General features: G+C 36.5%; 3 protein-coding genes across 7 annotated transcripts in view; 1 reads left to right on the forward strand and 2 right to left on the reverse strand.

Moving 5' to 3' along the window:
- Positions 1-15,761, reverse strand: part of LOC126976951 (phosphatidylinositol 4-phosphate 3-kinase C2 domain-containing subunit alpha) — a 77,214-nt gene extending 61,453 nt beyond the window's left edge. For 2 of the 4 annotated variants that reach the window (XM_050825552.1, XM_050825551.1), the window contains exons 1-6: positions 15,398-15,761; positions 12,473-12,593; positions 9,128-9,253; positions 7,460-7,985; positions 6,468-6,612; positions 1,954-2,141 (exon numbers count right to left, since the gene is read on the reverse strand). In XM_050825552.1, the coding sequence (XP_050681509.1) occupies positions 1,954-2,141; positions 6,468-6,612; positions 7,460-7,985; positions 9,128-9,253; positions 12,473-12,593; positions 15,398-15,515 (1,224 nt within the window). In that variant the 5' untranslated portion in view covers positions 15,516-15,761. The remainder of the gene's footprint in view (positions 1-1,953; positions 2,142-6,467; positions 6,613-7,459; positions 7,986-9,127; positions 9,254-12,472; positions 12,594-15,397) is intronic. The other 2 variants (XM_050825553.1, XM_050825554.1) reach the window with 2 other exon arrangements.
- The window catches only part of LOC126976967 (protein FAM50 homolog), a 278,663-nt gene that overhangs the window by 162,153 nt on the left and 96,095 nt on the right, over positions 1-20,415 (forward strand). The window lies entirely within an intron of this gene.
- Positions 16,438-19,713, reverse strand: LOC126976970 (uncharacterized). Of its 2 annotated transcripts, none has more exons than XM_050825604.1 (6): positions 19,393-19,713; positions 18,798-18,933; positions 17,577-17,747; positions 17,338-17,493; positions 17,028-17,247; positions 16,438-16,562 (listed from the first exon to the last, which is right to left on the reverse strand). In XM_050825604.1, the coding sequence occupies exons 1-6, from the start codon at positions 19,518-19,520 to the stop codon at positions 16,459-16,461; spliced, it is 915 nt and encodes a 304-aa protein (XP_050681561.1). In that variant the 5' UTR covers positions 19,521-19,713; the 3' UTR covers positions 16,438-16,458. The 2 variants fall into 2 exon arrangements, 1 of the variants encoding a protein (XP_050681561.1); XR_007732057.1 differs by having other exon boundaries at positions 16,459-16,562; positions 17,061-17,247.

Genomic DNA, 20,415 nt, shown 5'->3' on the forward strand with positions numbered 1-20,415 from the left:
GGCTGTGATCTGCCACCGATCGGTACTACAGAGCTTGGTATAAAAATATCCATGCCCTGCAGTATCACATCGGCTACTGCAACGGCGCAGGCACTAGGATCATCTGAAAGGAAACAAACCCTGCCCCAAGGGTAGGATGCAAAAAAGGAACGCATCCTATCCCAATCTGCTGACTTGTAGTGCCAAACGCGGCGGGTCGCTGGTGGTCTGCGACGTTGGCGTCGGATAGGTACTACACTCCTGACCAGGCAATGGTCGGACGTTCCGAGAGGGGCGTCGACAGAGACCTGGTAACCATCGGGTCAGCAGAAGATCTAATAAGGACGGCATGTGGCTATCCACATCCGGGAGCCGCGTCGGCGACTCAACCAATTGGGACAGACCATACGCCAATGCAAAATTATGCACAGATCGCCCTGCGTAGTCTGTGGTACGTGATCCAAGCCATTCGGCATTGTGCCCGTTGAAATCACCCAAGACTACGATTTCAGCGGAGGGGATCTGAGCAAGCACGTCATCAAATGCCGCTTGAACGCAGCCCATGAGGTGATCCGTTTCTGCGTTACCACTATGGGACCTGTAGACACACGCATAGATGCGGACGCGGTCCTCTAATCTACGCGGAGCCAGAGAGTAGACAGGCCCCTACCCTCAAAATTGCCGAGACGGCGACAGCCGATATCCTCCCTAACGTACACACATACCCCGGTATGAGGCATGAAATTATGCTCAATTTTGTACCCGGGGTACGTTAAATATGACGTATCGCTAGGTCGAGATATCTGCGTCTCCGTAAGGAAACACAAGGCCGGCTGCGCCGTCTCAAGGTGGTGGTGGACGGCGTTTAAGTTGGAGTGAATTCCCCGGATGTTACAAAAGTCCACATCAAGCGTGGAGCGGGGTGCCGTGGTGTTGCTGCCCTGTTTGTCCTGTGACATACGCGGTACTGTGCCCTCCCCAGAATACGAGGGGCAGCCCGAGCGCGAATGCTCGGGGAGGGATTCTCTGGCTCTACAAGAGCCGGTACCCTCCTGGGGTAATTTCTCTTTAAATACCGCTCTCATATTTTGTTGGGGGGGGGGGACAGGGGGGGGGGGAATGGCCTCCGGTCCTCGACACTAACCTATGCGAAACATAGCGGCACTAGGCCGCTACTTCACGCCGGTATTCTGTGCGAGTGTGGTAAGTAACCCGGACGAGCCTGGCCCGATTGTGCTGACGTCATAAGGCAGCAGCGTGACTCTCCCACTTTCAAAAAGCCCGTAGTCGCCTCTTACGACACCCTTGGACCTGGGACTACCCTATTCTTTTTACGCCCCGAGGCAGCACAGGGCATGCACATGTTTTCATCCGATTTGATTCGACCAGATTAGTTTATCCTACGCATGTTAGACTGCTAGAGGTCCCGGGTTCGAATCCCGGTACGTGCAAACATTTATATGATGAATATGGATGCTTGCTTCCGATTCATGAATGTTTATATGTATTTATATATATACAGGCTGTGCCTAATTTGGGACAAGATAATTTGTGAAAAATTGTGTCAATATTATCATATTATTATTAGATGGAGAAATCAAAAGGAAATATCCTCATCGGATCTAGCCCCACCCAAATACCCTGGCTAATATCATCTTAATCCGTTCCACAGCAATTAAAAGGCAGAAAAGGAAGGATGTGTTCTAGGAAGGCAGTGTGTTCTTGGAGACACTGGTCTCTTCGTCTAAACATCATACACACCCAACTCATTTGCTTATAATCTTGTGACTGATTGCAGATCAAACTTGAAATACAAAAAAAAACCGAAACAAATGAAGTGATGAGAAGTAATAATGTGTAATACAAAAATAGCATATTTATTTTGTTTTTAGTTTCTTACTCTAAGGTTCTTTCGTTTTCGCTTCGCGATCTTCACGTCTCTAATTATTTTAACTTTAACCATAGGTATCTTACCGTGGTAGGTCTCTTTGTGGGGGCAACACATTGTACGGACTTCGGCGGTGGAGACGGCAGGACTGCGTCTCGTTTGGGCGTGATACTGGCATAAACGGGTGTCTCTCGCAATTCTGTCTCTCCGTACAGAAAATCCAACGGATCGTATTCTTCATACACGCTAGAACTTTCACTGCCTATCGCGTACTCTGTACACAAATTAGTATTTGAATGAATAGTAAGCAGATGGTAACAATATAAAATTACGATGGAAAAATCAGTCCATAGTAGATATATTATATCATACATCCAATGGACATTCTATATATATTTATGGACATATCATTCCCGGTCTGCGGAAATAGCGGAACGGCAAAAGTGTCCTTAAGGCGAAGAGTAAGCAGAAAACACGCAAACATGGTGTTTTTAAACAAGTTTTGTGGTGAAAGTATAGCATTTCGAGATATGAACAATACTTGATCCTGTTACACATATCCTTAAGTCTTATTTGTAGGTTGCTAATGCTCGCTGTTGGTTATAGTTAACACTGCTGAGCCTTTTTGAACTACCAATTTTCTTTGAAGTTAAACAATTTTTTTGGCATGGCGTGACGCATTTTTTGGTACTTCTCTCAGAAAAGTTATTCTTATAGCTTGTACCTTTTTTTGTAGGTTAATTAATTCAGATTAGTAGTGAATAACGAGGATTGTACATAAACTGTTTTCCACGTAAGAATTTTGAAAATATTGGCTTTGTTACATAGATGGCGGGCCGGCAGCCGTGAACTCATATCGCTCAAGGTCGCTGGCATTTAGTGTCGCCTTAAAGACAATGTAAGCACACTCTTCTACTTAGGCGTGTGTCAACTGTCACTGTCCGAATCGGTATCTAAAATCAACATACGTAACCTGTACTCAAAAAATGTTTTACATTTCTCCTTATTCACGAAGAATATTTAAAACAACTTGAGTAAATGCGGCAATGTATAGATATAGCCGTCAATGCTTATCACAGTGTAATTAGGCATGTTCCATATTTTTTGCTTTGTTTTTATACGACGTGATTAGTCTATCCCCTTATTCATAATAGTCTGCTAACTTAAAGCATTGCTAATTCTCACTCTGTCTTCTTCTATTGACCTAAGTCAGACTGAGAAATAACACTCCTTAGCGGCTGATTAAAGTTAGCGGACCATTATGAATAAGGGGGTTTATGCATATATCAATAAAATTTACACAGAATTAATATTTAATAGGGTAAGCCCAAATTGTTATAGTAGGACTGAGGTTAAAAAGTAAATTATAGTATTACATACCAATTATAACTAATAATATTTTAACAAATATTAATACATTCAACAAAACATGTATTATTAAGAGTAGTAACCAAACGATAGTTAATAAACAAAATGAACACAAACGAAAATACTTTGCTAGATTATTGAAGACATATTATTATGAATTAGACAGCACTCGTTCAAATGTTAATTGAAAATTTATACTTCACCTACTCGGAAACTGTCTTCTTGCCGGTGTTTCTTTTTTTTTATGATAATAAGGGACGAGACGAGCAGGACGTTCAGCTGATGGTAATTGATACGCCCTGCCCATTAAAATGCAGTGCCGCTCAGGATTCTAGAAAAACCCAAAAAATTCTGAGCGGCACTACAATTGCGCTCGTCACCTTGATACATCAGATGTTAAGTCACATTTTCCCAGTAATTTCACTAGATACGGCGCCCTTCAGACCGAAACACAGTAATGTTTACTCATCACTGCTTCACGGTAGAAATAGGCGCCGTTGTGGTACCCATAATCTAGCCGGCATCCTGTGCAAAGGAGACTCCCACTGGTGTGACCTCAAAATACAGAACAAACCAGAAAACTTCTCAGTTGCAAAAATGCAACCAGACATGTGAAGAAATCGAACGGGATTACATTTCATGTGTAAGTAGGACATTTTCAATTAATTTTAATACAATATTGAATTTATTAAATAAGCCCTAAAGGCGGTAATGTACGGAGCGTTGGCAGGAGTCAGCGGGACTGTGGGGCGCGGGAAGGGAGGTATTTTGTATTCAGACACAATGCGCTGTGTAGAAATGTGATTGATTGATTCCGTCTGGTTTGTTCTATATTCTGAGGATGTGACAAACGAGTCGAATGTCGCATGATTTATTACATACAAAAAAAATAACCGAAAAGTTTTATTATAATTACTTACTAACGTGGTTTTGCAGACAGAAAAGTTACATATGTAGTATATTACATACGGGAGTAAAGTAAGAAATGTCCCAGATCATTGACCTCGACTTGGCCTCGTCCATAAAACGTGATTTGAGGCTTTTTTATTTACTGCACAAGGTGTGTTTACTATTTTTTTAGCACCGGGACGAAAGTTGACGCTTCTGAGTGGAAATAAATACATTTGTAACGCGTCCTTCATTTCCTTTTTTTGTTTGTGTATTAAAAAATTTAATTGACTACGATGCTAACAGCTTAGTTACAATTTACATACAAAGTATGTGTCAGCCTTAATGTTTTTAAAGAGCACTTTGCGTTTAATTAATTTTCTACATTTCAAACTGTTACAAGCAGTTAATTTGCTAAAATATAAATGATTTTGGTTTTCTGTGTCTTCATCTAATCGGGAGTTTTCAAATTGCACCCTCATTAGGAATCGCTAACTTTCATCCCTTGGTGAAATTTCGTTAATTCAATAAAGTTACTCAATATAATCAAATAATCCATTTTTACTCTTGTTAAAGTGAAAACTTCTTTAGCGGCGTTGAGCACTTTTCTTAGGATGGGTATAAAATGTTAAACTCGCGTCAGGACACGTGACCTGATCGAAAATTCGTAAGACAGTCGTTGAAATTATGGATGAACGTTGATTTTTCTGAGAGATAAAGTTTTTAATGTAAAACAATTGTAATAGTTCTGAAGTGTTAATTTTTTTATGTAATATAAATTGTCATTTCTGTGTACGATAACGCAATTAAGGTATATTGTATAAGACCACATGAATGTTAGTTCTTTTATACTGATAAATAAATCAATTCGTGCGAAATTATTCCCTAACGTTAATGTTAAAGTTTTTAATTCTGCCGGCACTCCCGGAGTGGAACCCGTTATTTATTTTTTGTGTGTATATGTACGAGCGCTGTCTATAACAGAAATTTTAGTCCATCCAAATGTGCTACTTATTATTCACAAAAAAAACACTTTCCATGAAATTTTGACCCCAAATGAATCATGAAACTACCTCACTTCAACTAAACCATACATTTAAATAAACTTTTTAAAGGATTAAAACGCGTGAAGTTATTGTTAATCTGTTTTGACATTAGTTTTTGCGTAAAACTTACATTTTTGTTATTATTTCAGCTAACCCGGCGTTTCGTTACCTTTTAAGAGCACGTTTTAAAGGGGCCTGCGGTTTACAAAACTAATGTACTTACAATTTAACGCGTTTTAATCCATTAAAAAGTGTTTTATTTAAATGTGTACCAAAAAAACTCAATTAATGGCCATACTAAAAATAATATATTTTTATTTGCAAATAAAAATCCCAGAGGTTCTAATGGCAAATGTTTTTGCAATATTTAAACAGAATTAATATTGTTCACGAGCTCCACTTATCAAAAAAGACCTGGCAAAAATTTGTGTGAATAATAACATAGTAAATGACCTGAGGAAACAACAATTAAAAAGGAAGATAACTGTGCCAAAATATCTTTATTTACTTTATTACACAGAAAGTGATTTGCTTTTCCAAAATATGCATCGTGGGCATGGGCGTAGCGAGGTACGGCTTTCAGCTGCCCAAACAGGAGAATCATATATAATCGCGCCCTTACGCCATAGGAGCGGAAAGAGGGTTCAGAGAAGAGGCAGCCGATGTCAAACACAATTCGCAGTGCTCCGCTCGGCAAAGGGGATGTAAATACTACGTCATAAGAGGGGGGACTGCCTAAGTAAAAATTGAAATTGAAATTAGTATGAAAAGTGCAATGACTTGACATAAGTCTGAAATAGTAGTAATTACAGTATGTATGGCGATTGCCGACGAAGTATAATCCGACTAATTTTGAAAGCGAACAGTTGCTTAAAACGTAGTGTATTTCGGCTATCTCCGTTTTTTACAAGATTTTATCCGTCATCTGTCCATCTACCAATGAATGCACGTTTCATACAATCGAGATTGATACATCGAATCTAGATTTTTTTGAATTTGAGATTGAAAATCATCCAAGAAAAGAAAAGACGAATTTGTTTGAGAAGTTTCAAATAGATTTTGTAATGACCCTCGCAGATTGCTCTGTGAGTAATAAAGCTATTTCCTATTGCTCTATCTGCTTAAAAAAATTTACCTCTCCTCCTATATATGGAATCCTCCCGACGCCCATGATCGTGGGAATTCTTTTTGACAAATCAATATCGTGCATAAATTTTCGTACATTAATAAGAGTGAACGAAGCCAAAACATGTTGCCATCAAAACCATATAATGAGAGATGAGACACGGACCACTCACCCGAATGATTTTTGTCAGTCAAAAGCGGATCGAATGCTTCCAACACACTGACTCTTACGCTACCTTGTCCGCTGGGCTTGCGGCCAAAGTCAATGAGGTTGCTGGTCTTCGGCAAACTCCCTATAGTATCCGCCGCTTCGTTGGACTGAAAGATTTTTTTTTAATGTCAATAAGGGACGAGACGAGCAGAAATTTACTCTCACACATTACTGCTTCATGGCAGAAAAAGGCACCGTTGTTACGATACCTTTAAGCCTGGGACTTTCTTATTCTTTCTATGCCCCGGGGAAGTACAGGACAGTTGGCAAATATACTAAATTCGCAGGCACCGAGGTTTTGTCATAACTAATCAATACCGATAATATAATACTGAAAGTAACTCTTTTTACTTCTCCAGGGCTTAACAACTGGGTGTTGCAATTATGTTAATCCCTTTGCATTTTATCGAGTACATCCAGGGCAACTCGTAATCAGCCGGAAGACGTCCACTGCTGGACAAAGGTCTACCCTAAAGATCGTGTCTGTCATGTTTGGGAGGTTTTGCCATAATCGCCACGCTTCATGGCAGAAAAAGGCACCGTTGTTACGATACCTTTAAGCCTGGGACTTTCTTATTCTTTCTATGCCCCGGGGAAGTACAGGACAGTTGGCAAATATACTAAATTCGCAGGCACCGAGGTTTTGTCATAACTAATCAATACCGATAATATAATACTGAAAGTAACTCTTTTTACTTCTCCAGGGCTTAACAACTGGGTGTTGCAATTATGTTAATCCGTTTGCATTTTATCGAGTACATCCAGGGCAACTCGTAATCAGCCGGAAGACGTCCACTGCTGGACAAAGGTCTGCCCTAAAGATCGTGTCTGTCATGTTTGGGAGGTTTTGCCATAATCGCCACGCTACAACACCGACGGGAGATGGGGTGGTGCTATTCTGATGCGGCACCACACGCGAAATGCTACAAAGATAAAATATATGTCTACACTCACCTCTGATGATTTCCTCATCTTGACCTCGACATTTTCAACGTTCGGCTCAACTTTTGCGTTAACACTAGTATTATTATTATTATTAACATTATTATTGACTTTTTGTGCGACATTTTGTGTCGGGTATGTGTGCATCTGACTCAGCTGTGGATACAGGCTCGCCGGCCGGGGCGGTCTCGTTATCATGTTTGTGGTATTATAGTTGTACCGGGGGGGCTGATAAGGAATATACGGGGTCGGAATTGCCATCCTTGTTTGAGAATAAGGTACGGCTGGATACATTGAGTTCGGTCTGTAGGCAGGTGGTTGCTCTGGGGTGCCGGGAACGGGGTAGTAGGAATAGTTGACTGGGGCAGGCATGCCGTAAGGTGTCGGAGGAGGGTATGGGGGCGGGTGCGGGAAAGGGGGCGGGTAATTGTAATACGGAGGGTAGAACGGAGCGCCCGGTCTTTGGTTGTACTGGTTGTTCATTGTGCTTGGGTTTTCGGTTGCGTTTAACGTGATTTCTTCAGTCTGCTGGCCCAGCCTAGAAAAAGGTTTCATATCTTCATAAAACAATAACATTAAATAGTTTTCGAAATGTCAAAAGCACCTCTTTACCAAATGCATATAAATCTACACGGATCTTTTACCCCAAAACCAAAAAAAATATCAGGATACATAAATACATACAATTATTATACCATTGCATTTACTGTACTGTATGTGTTACTGTACTTTATGAATATACGACAAAAAGGTTGAAGATATTTCATATTAAAAACCTCGCCTTTATGTAGTTTTCACTTCTTGTGGCCGAACATCGTTTTCTATCTGTCTGATAAATCATATAACAACTCTTTCATACATCCTCTCTGGATTACCAAAACAAGTCTATCTACAGGAACAGGATGGGTCATCAACTCCTTCAAAGAGAATAATAGTTCCGGGAAACTAATCGCGCGGTATGCTTCAGATCGGCGTGATTTTTGCGCTCGTGCAGCGTTCTCTATTATTTTACGTGTATTAATAGATTGCTTATAATTATGATAATTTGAGTGAATTTATCAGAAAGCTATTGAAACAAGCTATAAGACCATGCAAAATAAACCATCTTGTAAACCAAATAAGCGTCAGAACTTGGCGAGGGAATAGTGTGCCGTATGGCACTCTCGGTTTTTTTGTATCTGAAAAATCTAGTGCCCTGGGGCACTGCCGATTTCGGAAGGTTAAATATACAATTACTTTATTTATTTATTCACTTGTAAACCCATCCATACTTCACTGTGTCTCGTTCATATCGTATGGACTCGTTGATATAGATACCAATAATTTCAAATCACTTAAACTTATTCGGAGGCATAAATGTATGTTCGAATTATTATAATAAAGTTTTTGACGTTTAATGACTGATTTAAAATCCTCAATTTTACTTTAAATATATTATTAATTTGATCAGAACAATGTATTTAAAATGTACAAACACGACATGCTTTATTCCTTTTTTATTTTTAATATAGGTATTAAAACACCAAAAACAAAAATTTTTTTTGCACCAAACTTTCTGAGCTAATCTAAAGATTTTTAAAGAAAATTTTGATCATAACAGGTCCATTTTTCGGCCCAGAAGGAACATACAAACATCGATGTTATTATATATTAGGTATATAGATTAAAAAAAAATCATACTTAGCGATCTGGTCGATATACTCTTTGAGGGTAGCATGGGAATCCTTTGATTCACTCTTACTGGTGGGACTGGCGAATGATATCAAATCACTGGTCTCTTCTCTCGTGGGGCTTGTGCCTGTAGACCTGAACAGAGACAAAGAATATTAAACAGAAAAAAACTTCGCAAAATCAATTAAAGAAATACGAATTCTTGCGGCCATACAATAAGGCGTAATTCAGATCGCACAGCGCTATTAATTGCTCTCTTTCTATCGCGTGACTCTTACCTCTTCTGACGACATTAGGGTTGTCTCCTTTACCTAAAATGGTAGGTGCCTACCTAGACAGCGTCACCTTATAAAAATAGCTTAGTTTTATCTATAAAATAAATAGGTATGTAATCATAATTTTAAATCAACATTCTTAATTTATTTATTCTTAATTTTTCCTTCAAAAAGAAGGAACTATATAAATAGGTATAGGTAACAGGTACACACGACCTTGAACAGGACCACGACGCAAGCTAGACTTTCACAGTTCACACGTCCTCTTAGGTATTAAATTAACAAAAACAAAAAAATTTTTTGCGGTCGGCTCTTGATCTATATATATCGATATATATTCATAGTGTGATGTCTTACGGAATTATATTGTGGGGTAGGGCTGCAGATATTGAAAACATATTGGTGCTGCAGAAAAGACCAATTCGAGCAGTCTATAAAATGCGTTCAAGGGATTCATTGAGAGAAAAGTTAATTGAAATAAATATTATGACAGTACACTGCCAGTACATATACGTGAACCTCCTATACGCTCATAAAAATATTAGCCAATTTAAAAAGAATAGTGATATACATAGTGCCAATACTCGAAACAAACATAAGCTCGCAATTCCATCTACTAGGCTCCGTAAAATTGCTAAATCTTTTAAAGTGGATTGTGTTATATTTTATAATAAACTCCCAAATGAAATTAAAATATTACCTATTTAAATGTGTCGTAAAAAATAAATTTACATCTAAGGCCTATTGTAATGTGAAAGATTATTTGAATGATAAAGATAGTTGGAATTAATGTTCTAAATTTTGTTAATGAATATTGTTATACTCATTTGAAAGCTATTGTAACTTTTGTACTTCATCCTGACTTGCACTAAATAACTTATAAAGTTTTACAGTGAATAAAGATTTTTTTGACTTTTATTTTGATTTAAGTACGAAAAACGTAACACAACCGTTGAAATTTGGACCTACTTAGTATAGGTAATAAATAGGTAGCTAGTACTGGTAGTATCTTAAATGGTAATTTCATAATAATAATGATCAATTTAAATAAGATTGTTTCAGCGTATTTAAGAAGCTTAATAAATTTACAATTGGATCACAATGACCTATAATATGCTTTGATTTATTTATGTTTCTCCATTTTTAAATATCGGTCGGATTTGTGAAGTGACAACAACTGTGTAGAGGCTGGCCTACTGTGTAGAGGCCGCCGTACGTACTTAAGATATAAATACCTACATGGGGAGTGCGATAGGCCTGACAGAGAACGTAAATCTTCATATAAATACTTCACATTATGTACATTTCTCACTAACCTTGTTTTATGAAAAAGGAGGACAAACGAGCGTACGGGTCACCTGGTGTTAACTGATCACCACCGCCTTCTCTTGTAACACCAGAGGGAACACAGGAGCGTTGCCGACCTTTAAGGAAGGTGCACGCGCTCTTTTTGAAGGTACCCTTGTCGTATCGTCCCGGAAACACCGCTCAAGAAATCACATTCCACAGCTTTGTAGTACGTGAAAGAAATTTCCTTGAAAACCGCACTGTGGAGGAACGCCACACAACCAGATTGGGTGTGATATCCTAATTTGTGGCGTGTCGTGCGTAGGTGGACTTCAGCATCGATCATCAATTCGAATTAGGTGACACAGCTTAACGGAACACTCCCCGTGATAAATGCGGTAGAAGACACACAATGAAGCGACGAAAGAGACTTGCAGATTTTGATGTGATTTAGCGTGTGATCTGAGTTAGTCGATAGATGGTTATGATTTTTAATTTGAATTAGGTATACGGGACAAAGCGAAGAATTTCAATGTTCTTGGATTGATATGATGATGATTGTGATATGAGATTGATTGTGATAATGATATCTCCACATATATACCTTCGCCCAAGATATTCATGAAGAAGTGAACAATGCACTCCTGCTTCATGGGTTGAACTTACAAGGACGCACGTCAGTCAAGAAACAATAGTAACCTCTTAGATAATTTATACGTCTAGATAGTCTCTTATTACTAGACAACCGATGAAAACAGGACACGTTTAATACTTTATGTGCGTGACAAGCTAAGTCTTACACTCGCGATTTGTATGACACTTTGTGTTATTGTGCGGGCAGTGCTCAAAATAAGAGTAAAATATAACTGTCAGTAACCTATCGCCTTGTACGCTTTGTATCAAAAATATAATTATAGTAAGGAAAGTTGAAGGCTTGTAACTATCGGATTGGCTAATCAACAAACAATTTAAAGCGATAAATTCATATCAATCATAAAATTTAATATAATTTTAATATGACTTAGCATTTTTTCTCATCTATCTTGAAGAAAATTATTAAATTAAAAACTAAATAGTATTGATACTTACATCAAATGAAATTTAATTATACAATATACAGGGTACCCCTTCCCTTTAAAATTCCTAAATATTCCCTTTTAAAGAAGAACCTTAAGTTTAGTTCGAATACGAATTTCCGCTTGCCTCCTTTGTGACAATTTTCTTTCCGTTTCTTTGATATAAGTTCCTAGTTGTTATGTATTGTTGGAGAAGAAGAAAAACTTTAAAATAATGCAAGTTAAGTTTCATAATGTTCATTTTGTTTTTTTTTAAGGCAAAGATTTAAGGTATTCAGTGGTAAAATTTTCTCAATAAAATATTGAAATAATTACTTAATATCGTATCATCTCGCAGTCTCGAATTTGGAACGTTTAATGTTTTAAAATTCATAAACAACGAATGTTTGATCGTTTTTATAAATCATAACAAAAAATGAGATTTAAATAGATAAATACTTTTTTTTTTCATAAATTTGATGTTGCATTTTGACTTAGGTACTTTGAAAACTTAATACCTACTTAACTCAAAAATGGTTCACTTTTGCATAATGCATTATGGGGGTTAATTTAACACAAATAGTCACCCCTATCACCTTCTAACGGGAATACGCCGAATTACATATAATCCTGTATTATAAATTTAACTTGATAATTCACAATCTACTCGATTTTGAAGAAAACAGTCTCAGATAAAGAAATAGTGTATTTAAAGAAATAATATAGTAAGATAGTACCTTGAATATTCAGTGCTGGAGATTCGTCTGGGAGGCTTCTTAGGCGGTGGTGGTAGTGCAGGCGGTGTTTCGAAGCTCTCTCTACGACATGAACTGGAGTTGCCGGATTCACAGACACTATCTAAAAAATTATACTTGATAGCAGTCTTAACCAATCATGATAGCACAATAATTTGTTATCAGTTTATCAGAAAAATATGCCACGCGGTGGATTGAGTGCAGGTAAAGGTGCGTACAAATTATGCGCGACAAACCGTCGATCACAGACGCGCCATGTAGACGCTCGCGCGCAGTTGGGACGGTTATAGTTTTGGTGAATTGGCTCGCGCGGCGAATACGTAAAATGGACGATTAACAATGAAATTGATTTGATACTTGAAAAAGGTGTTGCGGGTCAGAATTTTTAGAGTAATTGCTAATTTGGTTTACAATGATGAACCGGTCTGTCTACTTGTCGCAGGCTATTCAAGCTGGATCGGCTGCGCGTTCTACTAAATTTATATCAACATATGCAAATCCCGGTAGGTGCAAGCATTTATATGATGAATATGGATGTTTGTTTCCGAGTCATGGATGATTATATGTATTTATGTATGTTTAAGTAAATATGTATATTGTATTAAACATATAGTTGTCTTGCAACTCATAACACAGGCTATATATGCCTAATTTGTGTAAAAAGTGTGTAAATATTGTTATTATATTAGCTCGCGCGGCAAATGATGCTCAACTCGGGTTGAACATGGGTTCGTGCGGCTGCCGCGCGTAATGTGTACGCAGCCTAATGATAAACATATAAAAACATGGTATCTAGGTAAAATAACGCCGCAAGAGAAAAACATTTGGGGATATTCGCGACGTCTACGGATATTATACGAAACAGATGAATAGCATATATTTAGTCGACCGTAAATTGATGAATATATTATGTGTCTCTGAAGTAAATTAAATCGTTAGTCTTAATTCTGTAAATTATCCAAAATCCCCTATGTTGTATCACTGCTCTTCGATACCAATCCGATTAATGCCTTGCCCAGTATCATAATACTTTGTCTGAAAATCTCGATCGATTGACAATTCTGCAGTCATGTGGAAAGCAAATTGATTCTGGCAGAGCCGGTATAATCTTGGGGTAAATCTCTATATATATATATATACCTACTTAAAATACCAACCTATATAATATAAATAAAATAAAAATATATTAGAGATTTCTACTAGTGTACTTTATATCGTATACATATCTCTGGAATCATCAGGTAGAAATATTCCTTTCACACTAATTATTCATACATTGAATACAAACAAAGTAAAAATTGTATATAGAATGTAATAAGAATACTCGCCAGGAGAGCTACTCTCAGAAAGCATATTGACCCACCGAACACCCCACCGTGTACCTCGTAAACGCAACCACGACCACTCTTTCAAGAATGTCCGACTAAGAAGAAGAAGAATACTTGCTGTGAGTACTACAATCAATACTAAAGCCAAAAATAGGTACTTTATAGACTTTTTGTACATTTGTTTGTGTGTTTGTTCAGGCAAAGCTACATACATAGATATATACCAGCGGGAGGCGCTTGCACAGGATGCCAGCTAGATTATGGGTACCACAACGGCACCTTTTTCTGCCGTTAAGAAGTAATGTGTAAGCACTACTGTGTTTCGATCTGAAGGGCACAGTAGCTAGTGAAATTACTGGGCAAATGAGACTTAACATCTTGTCTCAAGGTGACAAGGGCAATAATTGTAGTGCCACTCAGAATTTTCAGGGTTTTTCAAGAATCCTGAGCCGCATTGCATTTTAATGCGCAGGGCCATAAAGGTTCATAAAAAAAATATTATAATGACAATATTACAGCCAAGCTCTAACTTTTTATTAAATATATTTTCTACATTTTGAAATCAAAATTAATTAATGATTTCCTTGATAATAATATGATATATTGAGACACTCCTATCCCCTATGTACAATTGGACATAGTTCCTGAAAAACGATCCAAGCCACAAAATACATATTTTAAGGAATTCATGTTTAAAGTATAATAAATATTAGTGTATTCCATACATGTGGGTTGGGCTACTAAGTCATGATGTCATTTAAAGATTGACAGTAGGGCTACTATTTTTTGTCAGTTCATTAATATGAATCACATGACCAATTTGTGTTCTTAACTCAATTTAGATATTGATTGTGGTTTGGAATATTTTTCTGGAATTACGTCCAATTAAGCCAAGATCTTTATGGTCATGATTGCTACAAATAATTAAACACCACCAACAAGATCTGCTACTAAAATGAATACCTACCCTTAATTTTATACCCACAACCTATCCGCCTGGATCACTCCTTAATCAAAATAAAATCTTAAACACAAAATAAATTTATTTTATTTATTATCAAGATGATAATAACTAAATATTATGAATACAAAAATTTCATCAATTTAAATTTACATCATAATTCTGCTAAGATTTTGTAGACTACATTTAAAATAGCATGTAATTAATTAAAATTGATAAATAATTTGTGTAAATAAAGTAAAATAAAACTTCTGAATGTAGGAACATACTTCATAGTCACACAAATTTCACTCCAAAGTCAATGCACTCTACTTCCTCTTGTTCTGATAGCCTTGTTTTCAATTATTATAATATGCTCAATTGATTGTATTCCATGAAAGATTATTTATATTATACCATGAACAATCAAACATTATTTTGTCAGATTAGGGAATACAAATTTAGGACAACATCAATATATATTATTATTATAGTATAATTTCTATATATTTTGGCATAGATATTAGTATTATAAATAGCCTCATTAAGCATGGATATTTAAAATTTTGCAACAAAGATTAATGATAACGATAAGACCTATCTCAAAGTGTAAACAAAAAAAAAATGTCAGTACACTACCTGTACCTGCTGCACTTAGCAGTTTCTGCCTACGAAATTGTTCCAACGCCAGACTTTCTAAGCTGAGTGCTTGAGCCTTCTCTAAGTCTTCTTGAAACTGCATATCGTAGTCGGACATCTTCGGTTAGACTCATCAATAATTATGTTAGAAAATACAGCCAGTATCGTGAGAAAACATTTACGGTATGTTTAATAATGAACATGTAACATCACAACAGGCAGGAGATTTTCAAAATTATGCTGTCACTCCGTAAAGTATCCACAATAAGAGATCAGGTTCAGAGGTTAAATATACTTTTAGATATGTAAGTTTTACTTGTTTTATTTTTCAAAACATTCAATGATTTAAATTTAAGTACCTACCTACAATACAAATAACAAAGTACAAACTTTACTTCGTTGACAATAATTATTTGACATTATAATTGACACTTGACATTAATTGAAATATTTTATGTCAAAGGCACGTCATAGACTAAGTTTCTGACAGAATACTGGACATCCTTGACACTTAGGCACTTTGTAGTTACTGACAAATAGGTATCTCGAATTAGGTGAGGAACAGGTTAGAAAGAGGAACAAATCATAGCAATAAAATTCTGTTCTCTGATTTCAATAAAACCTGACCAATAAGTTATGGTAGGTATATTAACTTTATATTTCTGTATGAATAGCTAAACCTTAAAGAGCTACGTTGATGTCGGTCATGTAAGAATGATAGAATTTAATACCACGACATTTTAACAGACAAGACGTATATATCTTTAAAATACTATTTAAAGGATTAAAACACTCTATTTAAAGCACTGAACTGTATAAATACCACTGGACAGACTATACCATAATATGTTTGATACCAAATCTTTTGTGCCTATTTGAAGCGCCACACGCGAGCGTCCAGAGACTTAATTTTGACGTATAATACAAATGGCTGCGATCCTTCGCAAGTATTTTTGTATTTTGAATTAAAAAGCCAGTCCAGTTGCAAAAAGCCAGTTGCAAAGCCAAGCCAAGTAGATTTATCTTCCTTCAATATGAGAGTAAAAAATAAAAGTGAAAAATTAAATTTTTATATTGATTATATTTGTTTTAAGCACCCTTTTAGGATTTTCCTGTAAGCTGATTCTCTTTGAATAAACATTCATGTTGCGTTTTAAAATATTATCTGAAACAAACAGTTTGAACAGTTTACAATAATGCTCTAAAATAAAAATATGAATAAAAATCGTACTACCTAAGAGCAATAGCTATTTTATTACGGCTACTATTAGATGCTTGTGTGCGTGGCATCTTGACACACAATTGCATCTTTGTAATTTAAGCTTCGTATTATTTATTGAAATTAATAAAATACAAAACACTTAGTGGTGATATGTGATGCCAGTGTCTTATTTCTTGTAGTATTACTTTTAGAAAGTTTTACTACGCATTCCGGCATTTTAGTTTCCATTATTTACAAATTTTAACAAAACATGTTTCACGTCAACGTCACACATTGTTTGAAACTGGCTCGAGAACGCCCTCTTGGGCGTAGTATTAGTTACCGGACTTTGCGACTACGCCTGCGGTATCTATTTGGAGTGCAGCGGAGATCAATCCTTAATCTAAGAATCGTCGGTTGCACCTTTACCTTTGTTGATGTTGCACCAGATAGCATGCTTACATGGAAACTTAGCTTGTACATATTTGTCTTCGTAGCGGAGAGATGTTGATCCCGTCAATATTTCATCATTTAACGGGGAAGTTTCGTTCAAATAGTTTGCCAACTTATTTAGATGGCCATGTATACTTTTGAAACCAATTTCCTTACTTATTGATTTATCCTTTTCTTTTTGCTTGTCCATTATCTGCTGTTGAATTTATTTAATTCACATTATTATATTACATTATATGTAACTACTAAGTTTTCCTTTATCTAAATTATTGAACATTTCTCTTACACATTTGTCGTCGTATTGAGTAGTTGATATTTCATCGTTTATCAGTGTTGAAGTTTCAGTTACGTAGTTTTTAAAATTGTTTAACTTTCGATAATTTTTTTTGGACCTCAATGCCTTTCTTGTTGAGCTTCCCATTTCCTTTTGTTCACATGTCTCCTGTTGTTGGAAAAAGAAAATTATTAATTTACGACGTTATTTAAACACAAGTACTTTCTATTATTATTTAATTGATATCGTACACATTTGTCATCGTTGTGTGGGGTCAATTCTTTCCTTGAAATATTTTCATTGATCACTGTAGAAGATTCCATTTTATAGTTTTTATAATTATTGTTTAGCCGTCTATGTTTACTTTGACGCTTTATTGCCTTTCTTCTTGTTAGTCTTCTCTTTGATTTCTGCCTTTTATGCTGTTGAGTTAATGATTACTTTTATTTCGGCATAAAATTAACGAAAAATATCTACCGTTATTATTGTTATGAGCTTGGTCCTAGAATATAATACCCAATTGACAAACCTAAGTAACAGGTAGATTACGATATTATAGTATACATACGAACTTAGTAATTGATCTAGCCAATAATATATAGCTCGCTCAATTTACAATATAGCTGCGGAAAAAATGGTAGAAGCCCACATCCTAATGGACCGAAAGAATAGTACAGGGTGCATGAAGACGAAGAATGCGTTCCCGGTCTCTTCAAAGAGCAACAGAAACCACGCAGTTGTTATAACCGTTAACTGTCCCGTATCTGTATAAGCAAATATGGTAAATAGTTACCATAGGTATGACAGATAGTCTTTCATGCTGGCGATGAATGGAAGCAGAAGAAACTCCGGATGATATGGTGATATTATATATATAGAGAGCAGGAGCTTGATCGAACAAAATTATCCAATCTCTACCATCGCTCCAGGACCCCGCAGCAGTCTGAAAACTTTCGGGGTCGGGCTAAGCTGGCTTGAGTAGATAAATTGTCAAACACAATGGCTTGATTAAAAGGGTAAGTGCCTAATTAGCCCAGTCGATCTATCTAGCTTACTCATTTGGCAAAACTAACTTAAGTTGTAAATACACACTTTTTATTATTGGCATTTGGCACCCTCTCTATATCATATTGAAAAGCCCCTGGGACGAAGAATATTATCATGACTTAAGTTGAAGTTGGAAGTTGGCAGCAAAAAAAAATTTGCTCGTGTAGAGCTTAAGAACACTAGCACTGCATGATATGGGTACGATAGAAGATGTGATATCTTTAGTCTGTACGCAAACTGAATCCCTTAATATTAGGGTACTTAAAATGATTGGCCAAACTACTAATATTGGGGTGGGAGTTGCCAGTTTTGCGCCTTGTATGGATTTGAGTGTTTGTGTAAACAAGCTTATTCAAAAGCTGGTTTTGTATTTTGGTTCAGCCTTTGCCTTAATTTAAAATAAAATTAAATAATTAAGTAGGTACTTCCTCAATGGACCACTCCTCATCACTTCCATCGCAAAATTTTAAGATTTTAGTGCATACAGTTTGTAGACGTTTTAAGCGTTGTTGCTTGCGACGTTGCTTTGCAATGCGATAAGTGCCCTCCAGATTTAAAGTTCTGTAAATTGTAATTATAAGTTTGTAGTTTCAGTAGTATATAGCTTAGCAGAATAAAATTGTTACACTTCCACAAAACATATTTATAATAATTATGAATCAGAAGGCTTTATATTATGGTGTTCGGCTATTCTATAGTCCCACGGGGTGACAAACGGGAACGGGGTACTAAAGATGTCAGCGGGGAGCGCGTTACGGTAGTCTCACGCGTTGCCCTTCCCCGCTACCCGTACACATCTGTAGTACCCCGTCCCCGCCACCGTCTGTCACCCCGTGGGACGGTCGCGCACGAAGTTGTCGGACTATAGTTCTTGATTTACCCACTGCTAGTTCTTATATTATATTAAATAGTCTGATGAACTTAAATAAATGAATTCTAACTAAATATAGCTAGGGATTGAATAAGTACGTTTTATGAAAAAACATTACGTAAGTATAATATTTATATCTACCTACTTACTTTATGATTTTAGGTTTATAGACAACTTCTCTGGTATCTGCATCATTCAAGTTTTCTGGCTTCTTCCATATGTCTTTAAAGAGATTTCTACGATATTCATAGCTCTCATTGGACAATGGACATTCCATATTAGGGTGTATTCGATTCCATAATCCTTTTTATTTTAAATATTATTTCAAGTAATATTAAACGTTAATAGGAATTAACATTTCGTTGGCTGACATGTTTTTGCAATTTGTTACTATACCCTTAGATTTATTTAAGCTTGTGCCATGTTTTTGCCCATACAGGCAATTTCAAGCACAAGCGAAACTATTGTGAGACGACATTATTATGGTGGCATGACACTGTATTCGTAAATAATTTGCTGTCAAAATGACAGATAATCGACAAAGGTCAGTCACAAAAAGTTCTCAAATAAAATAAAGTACCTGTGTCCATTCCTACAGGTTGATAAAACCTTCGCCATCATAAGTGAAAGTTTAACTGCTTAGACAAAAATTGTTCTTAAATTAGGATAAAGCAGCTGTCCTCTGGATCACTTAAATAAGAAAAAACATGTGTGCAATTCACACGTAATTGAATTGAAACTGAAATGATAATGAATTTTACTATAAAAATGATGAAAAAACTCTAGAAACGTATAATAGGTTACTGTATACAGAAGACCACCGTTATAGTGCCTATTTTATTTAGCTTTGTACTACGCATACGCGCACAAACACGTATTAACACACGTACAACGCTGAGACCCAAGCAAACTCCCACTATACCTTGGTAAACACGAGTGGAGAGAGCAGAGCACAAATAGACACACGAACACCAAAGAACAACAACAACAACAACAACAACGGGTCAGCACTTGCATAATAATTGTGCATTGTGCATGAACCTCTATAAATCCTGTTACATATTTGTAGGATGACACATGATTTCAACCGCTATGAAAGACATTACTGTCACCGCTACCAAATTTATGTTCTCCTGGTGTCTATGTAGTAATACGCCGTACGCATGACGTCA

This window comes from Leptidea sinapis, chromosome 43 (assembly GCF_905404315.1).
Source record: "Leptidea sinapis chromosome 43, ilLepSina1.1, whole genome shotgun sequence".
NCBI classification, from domain to species: Eukaryota; Metazoa; Arthropoda; class Insecta; order Lepidoptera; family Pieridae; genus Leptidea; species Leptidea sinapis.